The sequence below is a fragment of the Chinchilla lanigera genome, unplaced genomic scaffold, assembly GCF_000276665.1.
Source record: "Chinchilla lanigera isolate Chin_1 unplaced genomic scaffold, ChiLan1.0 scaffold00012, whole genome shotgun sequence".
NCBI classification, from domain to species: domain Eukaryota; kingdom Metazoa; phylum Chordata; class Mammalia; order Rodentia; family Chinchillidae; genus Chinchilla; species Chinchilla lanigera.
This window is the reverse complement of record NW_004955413.1, coordinates 9774545-9785830: the sequence shown is the minus strand read 5'-3', so window position 1 is coordinate 9785830 and position 11286 is coordinate 9774545. Positions and strand designations below refer to the sequence as shown.

Here is an 11286-nt window from a genome sequence, read left to right as displayed (position 1 = left end):
GGGGGGGCTGCAGCTCCAACTTGAGGCTCAGCCGGGAGCCTCAGCGTCAGCCGCCTCCCACCTGCCCTGCTGCTGCTGTGTTAATTGTGGCCCCCAGGGCTGGGGGTGTAGTCAGTGTTAGAGCACTTGCCTAGCATGGGTGAAAACCTGGGTTCAATCCCTAGTACCTTAAAATAAAATAGAAGACAGAAAAAGAATTGTTGCCACGCCTTTATTGCATATCCAGGTGAATAACTTACAACACAACAAACATTCCCCACAAGTGAAGACAATGCCCATGTACAGAATTTGGGGTAAATACAGTGAAAATCTATTTACAGAGGCTGGAAGGAGAGGAAGGGAAAAGACCTGGACTGGGGATTTACAGCAGGGACCGCTTGGTTCTCCTCACCAGGGGAAGCTAGGCTTATGCGTGGCCCATGAGGTCCTGAAAAATGCCTGGGCAAAGCCCATGGGTGCAATTAGGTCTGGGGCTGACAGAAGCCAGGGGTACAAGAGGGGCGCCCTGTGACCTGGCTCTGGGGAGCGGCACGGGCCATATTCCAGCAGCAGCTTTAGGGTGGCCTTTGTCCTGGCCTGGGTCGGAAGGCGAAAAGGCGAGCTGGCTCCCAGGGTAGAATTAGACAGGATGGGCTGAGACCCAGGGTGGCTGGTTTTGCTCAGATACGCAGTTCTGCGCTGGGCCAAGCCAGCCTCACAAAACCCCCTTGGGTTAGACTAGTCGGCTCCCAAAGCTGCACAAGCCAGCGTGCGGTGAGATGACCAACCCTTTAGTCACACAGGAGAGAACAGGAAGAGTCCGACCCTGAGTTGCCCAAGACTCCTACCCCAAAGAAGTATTGTAAGTATGGGACACAGGAAAGTATGACAATGCCGCAAGGACCAGAGTCTTTTTTTTATCCTTTTTCCTTTTTTTTTTTTGAGACAGGGTCTCACTATGTAGTTCTGGCTAGCTTTGAACTCACTATGTAGTTCAGACTGGCTTTGAACTTTCGGTGATCCCCCTGCCTCAGCCTCGCGAGTGCTGGGATTACAGGCATGTGCCACCACACCCGGCAAGAACTGGAGTCCTATTGGCCACCATCAGTGCCAGCACAGAAGAGTAGTGTCCGGGGCTGGGAGGGAACAAGCAAGCCCTCCCAAGACACTGTACCGTTCTAGAAGATTCCAGATTCAGCCCACATCCCTCTGGGCTCCCGGCTGGGTCTGCCCCTCTTCAGAACAGAGTTAACTGCCCTCTTTCCTTCCTTCATAGTTATTATAAGGGCTAGGCTGAGCCTGTGCCCGTGGAATGGAGAAATCTTTTTTAGGGGTCCGATTCTGAAAGAAAAAAAAAGCAACCATATCATGAAATCCACACAGTCCCCAGCAATTTTTTTTTGTTTTTGTTTTTGTTTTTTTGATACAAGATCTCGCTGTGTAGCCCAAGCTGGTGTTGAACTCACGGGTGATCCAGCCTCAGCCTCCTGAGTGCTGAGATTACAGGCGTGCGCCACCACGCCTGACCTGTCCCCAGCCATTTAAACAGCTCTCCAATCTAGGCAGGCATCCTTCCCTTTCTCCCAATCCCTTCCCAACACCCTCCCTGCACTCCACCCTCCTCCCAGACTGCAATGAAGTAGACAGGTCATCTCTCCAGGTGACCTTCTAGGACCCATTAGAACGGTGACAACTCCTGTTGCCAAAGGGTAAGTGTCCCTGGGATGTGAATGCCGTGCGTACAGAAAGAGAAAGATCAATCACCTGTAGCTGGAAATGGGTGGAATACGGAGCATACTGCGCATCCCCTGTCTCTTCGAGACCTGAAACAAAGGGAGATGAGAAATTAAAGCACTAGGGACATGCACCTTTGCACTCCGCTGCATCCCTTGGAGTGTGTCTGTGACAGCTTGCCCCCTATCTGTCCGGTGGACTTCATGCTTCTTGCAGGAGAGACTATGTCCTCGGGCCTAGAAACCAGGAACCAACTCAGCACACTACTGGAAAATGAATGATTAGCAGCATGTGATCACTAGGAAAACCCCTTTCCAGCCTGCGGACATGCAGCCCCACCTTCTTCTAGGACCACGGCAAAAGTATATTTGAAAAGTTCTTAAAAAAACATTTTCCCATAGAGATCTGACCAGTGGTAAAACCTAGAGCAAAGCTCATTGGGGATTTACCCACTTCCTTAACTGCCTGACAAGGGAGGAATTTATGAGCAATTGGTTTGTATGCATTTTGGAGGAAACCAGGGCATTTTAAACTTGGAAACAAAAGTCAACGCATGCCATCATCATCAAAGCAATTTTAACCAGTTCATTTCTTTCCCACCAAACTTCCTGCCCAATGGGTTCAATATATCCTTCTATATGTGAGATCCTGTGAAGAGTCTAAGGATTAACTAGAACCATCCCCGACCCCTGGCTCACCCCGAGACTCAGGAATATATGACGAACATAAATACCTAGTAAATGAGACACGCTATGATAAGAGCATTTCAAAGTCCTGCAGATGATACAGGCAAAGCAAGTCCGGCAGGAGACGGGAATGCTCCGCACTGGAGAAGAGGGAAGAGGCCCCGCCGGGCAGACACGGCCACAGCTTCGCCCCAACACAGACGCAGGGGTAAAGGCGAGGCTCCAAGGCATGGAAGCCTCACCACGGGTCCCGGGTGATGCAGTGGACCGTGGGGAGCCACAGTGGGGAGAGTAAGTTAACAGTGGCCCCAAAAATGAAAGGCAAGAAGGAGTCAGTAGGGATCAATCAAAGGGACCCCGGAGAGTGAGGTGACAGAGGAAAGCCCTAGGAATCCACAGGAGGGATGGAGTGGGTCAAGGACCTTCTGTCCTCCCCGCCTCCAGGCGTTCCCTGCCCAGGAGAGAGATCACAGCCACAGGGAGAAGCCCCAGGTTCTAAAAGAGATGAAAGACTTTCATTTAACTGGAGCCGAGAACCAGGCCTTGGAGGTCCCTCATTCCTGTCCAGAAATGACCCCATCCTTACAGGAATTACGTTCCAGGATCAATGCACTCCCTGGAAGCCAGGGAACAGATCCCTACAGGCCAGGGCAGTTTCTGGCTCATGGCAGCCTCTTAGGATGACATCAGCAAAAGCATCTGGCTTCTCACAACTGCAGGTAGGAGCAAAATGCATCTGATTCTTGAATGTCATGGACGATCTCTTCCCTCCCTCCCTCCCGCCCATGGACCCTGAGACACATAATCCAATGTGGCTGTTGATGCAGAACCCTCAGTAACTTTATGAAGATTCCTACTGGTTGATGACAAAAGGACTTTTTCCTCTCCTGTGCTCTGTGATCACTCTGTGATCATGGCGTGGTTCTCTGCACTCAAATTGACAAAGGCTTCACATTTCCGGAAGGAATACCTACTTACCTTGTTAATAAAGTGCACCATCTCCCCAAAAGCTGCTCACTAGGACTTCCCCCTTTGCTTTGCCTTATCTCATTTGGATTAAGAGACACCTACTGGTGTGTGGGAAGTACTACGTCAAAGCCCCCAAGGGCAGCTTCTGGTTCTACTCGTCTCTAACTGGCTGATTGATTTTAAGCAAGGTAGGAAGCTTGGTGAACCTTTCTGTTCTCTTGGAGGCTTAAGCCTGAAAAATGCTGTGTGTTCCTTATAGCCACAATATCCCCCCCATGCCCTCTCCCCTGTCTCTCCACCAAGAGTCTCTCGTTCCTACCTGGACTGATTTCCTCTTGAGAGTAGGCTCTGTTCTCCGCACCATAGCTCTGCTTCATGTGTTGGGGCTTACAGAAGGCATCTTCCACCGGGTAATCCATGGGGTTGCGCTGCTTTGGGAGCAGCAGGAACTCAGGTAAGACATAAAACAGCAGGAAAACCCAGCCATTGACAACCAAGGCCGTGCTGAGGATGGTGTCATCCCACATGGAGTCGAGGGCAGAAATCAAGAGCAGGGTGATCCACGCCACCCAGACGGCGATGGAGAGGATCATGGTGAAGAAGATGTGGGCCCCATGCCTCTTCCAGCCAGCGAAGGAGCCACAGAAGATGAAGAAGGAAGTGAGGAAGGTCAGCAGCATCAAGAAGAGGACGTAGATGAGCAGCATGACGAAGTCTTCATTGCGACGGGGCACAGAGAGCTCGGAAAAGACGTGGACGTTGGTCCTGTTCATGGTGAGGACAATGTATTCGACAGCAATGACGTCCTGCACCAAGCTGAAGCCCAGAGCCAAGCCCAGAATCACCAGCCAGGACAGGGACTTCCTCCCGCGGACGAGCTTGGTCAAGTTGAAAGCGTGGGCCAGGAGGCAAGAGAAACAGAGGGCAAAGAGGACACCGAAGAGGAAGAAGCGCGTGGGCCCCGTGCCCCCATCCAGTTTGATGATGAAGGCAAAGGTGAGGCCAAAGACCCCCAACACGCCCAGGAGGAACAGAAACTGGGTCGGCAGCGTTTTCCGCCTGCTGGAGTCCTGCACCTTGCAGATGAGGGCCACAAGCACCAGCATTAAGGCCACCGACGTCACGGCCCCCAGCGCGGCGAATGTCTCCAGGATGATGCCCCAGCTCTCGGCCGTATCGCAAAGTCTGTGGTACCTGGAGTCCAGGTTGGAGCGGCAGCCGTTAGGAGCTGCAGTGGTCATTTTGGTCCTGCATAAAAGCACAGTGGGAAGGAAGGGTGAGTGTCTTAAACTCGGACAGAGAACTAAAAAAGCATGGCGGGAGCACATTTAGCCAGTTATGCCCTCAACTGTTACTTTTATTTTTGGACTGGGGATTTAACCCAGGGCCTTTGCAGTAAAGCCCCTTTCATCTTTTATTCCCAGAGTGCTGGGAACAAGGTACGCGCCACCACACCCGGCTAATGTGCTGCATCAAACTATTGATTTCTTTCCCTACTTCTTGTGGCAAGTTCTGAAGACAAGTGAAGGGAAGAAACAAATCTCATACTTCATCCTTCCTTCCATCCAATTTAACTGTGTGACACTTCACCTTGGACCAAAGGACCCAGTGCTCTGTAAAGGTAGTTCAGAGCCTCATTTAAAAAAAAACATGTCACCAAAGCCTGCCACGGTCCCTTGTACTTTGGACTACTGTTTTCTTAGGAATTTCTGAACATGAAAATAGCTAAGCTTGAAGTTAACACATTTATTTTTACTGATATGAGACAGATTTTGACTTCCAATCACCTTACATAGATAATCATTAGTCTAATTTCATAGAAACCTTGTGAGGTAAGAATTACCCCTATTTTACAGATAAACTGAGACAGGAAGATACCCAGTTACAAGATATATATATATACTTTTTTGGGGGGAGGGAACTGCTAGGATTGGCCTTGTGCATACTAGGCAAGTGTTCTACCACTGAGCTACAATCTCAGACTCCTGGATCCCAGTCTGTTTGGCTCCAGGATCCATGCTCTTAACAACTACAGGTACTCTCAGTGGCCTTAAAATGCAATCTGGTCCTTCCCAGTTTCCCCTGCCTTCCTCCTCAGATGCCCATTATGGTCCCGATTCTTCTTTTAGCTCAGCCCCAAGGAGGCTAGGAGCCCCCACTTAACAGATGATCTGAAGTCAGGTAACAAACTCACACACTCAAGATAATCAGGAATTCCCTGCATGGAATGTTATACGTCTAACTTCCTACATGTCTGTCCTTGATCTCTCAGGGAAAACCCTCCCTTCTTGGCCCTACACCCTCGTTATGAATTTTCAACCCAACCATTCGCCTAATCCCCGTGTCATCTAAATCCTAGAGATTCAGGGAAGAATGAGAAGGTAAATTGGGAAACTGGAAAAGAGAAAGGAGTTTCTACACTTCCTCAGAACTGAGGGCTCTCGGGCTGGGGATTTAGCTCAGTGGCAAAAGCGCCTGCAAGCGCAAGGTCGTGAGTTCGGTTCCCAGTACCAGAGAAAAACCAAAAAAAAAACAAAAAAACAAAAAAAACCTGAGGGCTCTCAGATTCCAAGGTCAATGTAAGGAAGCTATTGGAATGCAACATTGCTAGGCATAGGTATAATGCTGGCAGTTTGTGAATAAACTGTGCATTTTATCCAGACTGTTTTACTTACAAGCTTCTAATATGTTATTCTTTTTGTTTTATTATGTGTTATTTGTGCATGGAATCTTTTTCTTTGTTTTTTTGTTTTCTGGTGAGATGGCTCACTAGTAAGTGAGCAAAGGTGGCCAAAGCCAGTGTCTTAGTTACATTTCTCTTATTGCTGAGACAAAATACCCAACACCTGAAGTTAAAGGAGGAAAGTTTTATTTAGCTCACAATTTGTAGAGGTTTCAGCTCGTAAGTGGCTGCTTCCAAGGCAAGGTGGCATGGCAGAGAGGCAGTACTTCATGGCAGCGGAAGACAGCAAAACCAACAAGGGGTGGGTAGGACACACCTCTTTCCCTCACATTGTACTCAGCCAACCAGGACTAGGGTGGTGCCAATGCAATGAGTGGACTGACCCAGCAATCGCCCACTCTTAATCCCAGCATTGCACCAGGACTCAATCACACGCTCTAGATTCAGCCAACTTTAAAAAAGCTCCATCTAAGACTGTATGAGGCTCTAGGGGGACATCTAGAGATAAACCATAACAGCTAGGAAAAAAAGTTCATGGAGGCCACCTCCATGCAGATGCACAATAAATATCCTCAGTCTCCTCTGTAGTCAAATAGGGACAGACAATGTGCAGCAAGAAATCAGAAACAAGCCTGGTGAGGTGGCATGCACTGTAATCCCAGCACTCAGGAGGCTGGGGCAGGAGGATTACAAGTTCAAGGCCAGTTTACTATACAATAACCCTGTCTCAAAACACCAAAAATAAAGGAAAATATAAGGAAAGAAGGAAGGAGTGAACTCCTGGGGGCACAGTGCTTAAAGCTGTGGGAATAAAGCTGGAGGTGCCTTAAAGACCCCAAGAAGGTGGAGATGCCAAGAACATGGACTATCCACAGGGGCTGGGGATTTAGCTCAGTGGCAAAAGCGCCTGCCTGGCAAGCGCAAGGTCGTGAGTTCGGTTCCCGGTACCGGAGAAAAACCAAAAAAAAAAAAACAACATGGACTATCCACTGAGGAAAGACAGGGGCAGTGAGGAGAGCCGGTCCGAGAGAGGCTGTGTGGGCTGCAATAGGCCAGGACACAGGCATGGGCCCACCCAAGCCTTTTGGAGGTCACTCACCACTCCCATGTACCCCGGATGCTGGATGTGGAGCTACAAGATTTAATGTTTTCCATGCTGGGTTTTGGTCTTGTTTGGGTCCAATTCTTTTCTATCGCCCTACTCCTGCTTTTTGAACTGGCAATGTTTATTCTGTACCATGATATCCCAGGATTCTGTAACTTATTTTTTTATTTTTCCAGAGGTTCACAGCCAAGAGTTTGCCTTGATCTCAAAAGAGGCTTTGACGTCAACTTTTGAGAGATGCGAGGACTGTTGCGATTTGGGGTATGGGATTATTGCATTTCTGTTTATATTCAGGACAGCTGTATCATGTTAGGGTGAATTATGAATTTGCTATTGTCTTTATTTGGATTTTTTTTCTTCTGGATATTAGATATGATTTACAGACATGTGTTTGGATGTGAAGCTGACAAGAGATGGGATGTGATAGCTAAGCTTAACTGTCAACTGGATTGGCTTGGGAGCTACCTAGGGGTTTATTAGGGCACACTTCTGGATGTCTGGATGGGTTGTAGAGGTGTGACCTTTGGGTCCATACCTGGTCCTTGACCCCTTGCATCTCGGGCACTGTTTCCCTGCTCTGCTTCTGGTCACCACAAATAAGCAGCTTTGTTCTATCACATCTTCTACCCTGTTGCTGCCTTGGAGCCCACTGACCATTTTTGGATTCTCTGAAACTGAAGTCAAAGAAACCTTTCTCCTTTACAAGTTGTGTGTGTTGGGTAATTGTCCCAGCAATAAGAAGCTCACTAATATATTGGACAACTTAATGAAGATTTCTCTCTCTCTCTCTCTCTCTCTCTCTCTCTCTCTCACACACACACACACACACACACACACAAAGTTAAAGGGCTGGGGATGGAGCACAGTAGTTCAATCCCTAATGCCACAAAAAAAATGCAAAATCATCTTTTCAGTTAGATGAGATAGTCATACCAGAATTATTTTACTCAATAGTAACTATAAAAATCAGACAGATATGATAGATAAATGACAGATGATAGATAGATAAATAAATAGATAGATGCCACACACACACACACACACACACACACACACACTAAAGCTGGTTATGGTGGCGCATGCCTATAATCCCAGCACTCAGGAGGCTGAGGCAAGAGGATTGATGTGAGTTCAAGGCCAGTCTGAGCTACATAGTGAGTTCACATCTAGCCTGAAACACATAGTCACACCATGCTCCAAAAAAGTGCATATTATGTGTATGTTAAAATATTATGTGTGGTGTTTTAGAATAAAATAATACCAGATAAAGTATAAATCTATCTTGCAGACTTTTTAATGAAACTTGGCTGTCTAAGCTTAACTTTTTTATAATCATTCAACAAATATTTACTGCTATGGTTTGAATTAGGTTTGTCCCTCACCACCACTTCCAACCATTATGAAACTTGATCCCTATGTGAAGTATGAAGAGGGTAGAAACTTAATCAACTATAGTGTTCAGAGCTTTTGTCTTTAGGAAATTATTAGATTAGTTCAAATCATTAGCATAGCTGGGTGTGGTGGTGCATATCTGTAATCCCAGCACTTGGGAGGCTGAGGCAGGAGGATCCTTGTGAGTTTGAGGCCAGCCTGGGCTACAAAGTGAGCCCAAGGCCAGCCTGAACTGCAAAGCGAGACCCTGTCTCAAAAAGACAAAAAAAAAAAAAAATCATTCACATAGAATGCCCATGAGTGAATCCTGGTGGCTTTATAAGAGGGAGAGAGCCCAGAAGAAATACACATAGACTCAGCTCACTGTTTTTTATCATGTGGTACCCTCAGCCACCTCCAGATTCTGCCAGCAAGGTCATCATCACATGAGCCCCTCACCCTTGGACCATGAGCCAAAATTTTTCCTTAATAAACTTATTCAGCCTCAGTTATTTCATTATAGCAATGAAGAGTGCACTGATAGGTTTCCTGAACCCATTCATGTGCCAATCACTATCTGGGTACTCAGTGGTAAAAGGAAAGCAGACGCGTTCCCTAGCGCAGTAGAAGAGATAGACGCATATCTCCCACTCCAGCTACACACTTTCCACCCTCATCCTTCACTGCAAATCTGTCAGCTGCACGCTCCACCCAATTGGACCTTACAGCAAGGCTCTCTCTACCAAAGGGAGAGCACAGACAGAAGACCGGGTTATATTCCACCTCTGCAGGAGGAAGCAAATGAGAATTAGGAGGGAAAAGAAAGGCAAGTGAGATTCAAACACAAACAACCCCTGAAATGCAAGTGCCTGAAGTCTGACCTGTCTTACCCCCAAGGTCAAGTCTGTGGTGAGATGAGAGAGGGCTCTCCCAGGGTCACACCTCAAATGTGTAAGAGGCCAGGATCACATCATAAATGTGTAACAGGAAGAACTCTGTCTCCTGCAAGGGCAGAAGGAAAAGAGAAGGGGCAAGGGCCCTGTGCGCGTCATTCGTTTCATTTCATTTCTCCACACCTCAGATGATTCACCAGGGTGTATCTCACAGGAAAGGTATTTCCCTTTATCTTTTGTTCTTTCACCTCCCTAAGGCTCACTGCAAAATGTCCCTTACCCACCCTTGAAAGTGCTGCTGTCTGTGGGCAAGGAGTTGTCATCATAATCCCCGGATGATTATGAAGGACTCTGAACCTGATGACTCTAAGCCTTGACAGTGACTGATAAAACTTTTGCCTAAAAAGCCAGTGCCTGTGCTGGACAGAGGGACAGGAAGGCAGAGACCCCTGCCCCCGCTTGGACGACAGCCCCTCCCTTCTTGTGTGGCTGTGCAGAGGGGTGTTGTATCTTGGAGCATCTCGGCTCCACAAAATAAGATCCAAGAAAAGCAATGGGCAGAAAAGAAACCTCAGTTCCCCTAATTCCACCTCCATCTTCCACCTCCCAGTCAAGCAAGGAAGACAAACACAGCCCCTGAAATGCCTTTAAAACAACAAAAAAACAAAACAAAACAAAAAAAAACAGATATGGTATGACACACCTATAATTCCAGCACTCAGGAAACTGAGGCAGGAGGCTCACAAGCTGGAGGCTAGTACAGATATATTGAGACTCAAAACAAACCTTTTAATTTTTTAAAAATTAAAAAAAAAATTTTTTTTTGGTCTTTTGAGACTGGGTCTCACTATGCAGTCTAGGCTGGCCTTGAGCTCGCTTTGTAGCCCAGGCTGGCCTTGAACTCACAACGACACTCCTGCCTCAGCCTCCAAAGTGCTGGGATTTCATTTTTTTATTACAAAAATTTTTATAGCTGGAGCCCAGATATCCATCACTACATTATTTTTAAGCAAGTCTCAGATATTTTTATCCATAAATACTTTAGTACATCTCTCTAAAATATTAAAAACTATTTTTTAACCAAACTTTAAAAATTAACAGTAAGCTTTGTAATATCAAATATCCAGTTAGGATTTTTGCTTTTGTTTCACTTCTTGGGACAGGGGTTGCACCAGGACCTCACTCATGCTAGGCATGCCTTCCCCCACTGAGCCACGCCTCCAGACCCATAACTGCCTTTTAAAACACCTCTTAGTAAATATTTTTTGTCTGACTAATTTTTTTGGAATTACCACTGTAATTTACCCTCTATTAACCCTCCTCCACCCGTTCCTTCCCCAGCCTGGCAGGGATTGCTCAACAGGTCTGAAATGTCATAAGGACTTTGCATCTAATTGGGAAAATAAAACTCACCAGGGTCATTAACAAGCCAGCCTGTACTGAAAAGGTGCCGTGAACCCAGGGAACAGCTCAGATGAGGGAAAGACGCTAAGGGGGTGGATAGACAAAGGCAGAAGTCTGAGAAACTGAAATCACTTGATGCTGTCATAAACCCTTTGGGAATGAATCTGGGGTACAAGAAAGATTTATTTTTTTATTTTTTTGGTTTTTTTCTGGTACTGGGAATCGAACTCACAATCTTGTGCTTGCCAGGCAGGCACTGTGCCGCTGAGCTAAATCCCCAGCCCCAAGAAAGGCTTAAAAGAAACCAAATGGTTGTGGAGAAGAAGAAGGTAAGGAAAAAAATAGGAAGAGGAAGAAAAAGGAAGGGAAGGAGAAAGGCAATGAGTGGGCTCAACCCCAAGCTCTTTGTTACTCCAACCCTTTAGGAAGAATGTGTTTTAGGTGGCAAAGTGCATTGGTTTT

The 11286-nt window shown here is 46.9% G+C and overlaps 1 protein-coding gene across 1 annotated transcript in view; it reads right to left on the bottom strand.

The window, feature by feature from the left end:
- Positions 1–983: 983 nt before the first annotated feature.
- Positions 984–11286, bottom strand: part of Gprc5a (G protein-coupled receptor, class C, group 5, member A) — a 19284-nt gene continuing 8981 nt past the window's right edge. Inside the window, exons 2-4 of the mRNA XM_005378975.1 lie at positions 3688–4616; positions 1744–1802; positions 984–1320 (exon numbers count right to left, since the gene is read on the bottom strand). Coding sequence (XP_005379032.1) covers positions 1228–1320; positions 1744–1802; positions 3688–4609 — 1074 coding nt within the window. The 5' untranslated portion in view covers positions 4610–4616 and the 3' untranslated portion in view covers positions 984–1227. The remainder of the gene's footprint in view (positions 1321–1743; positions 1803–3687; positions 4617–11286) is intronic.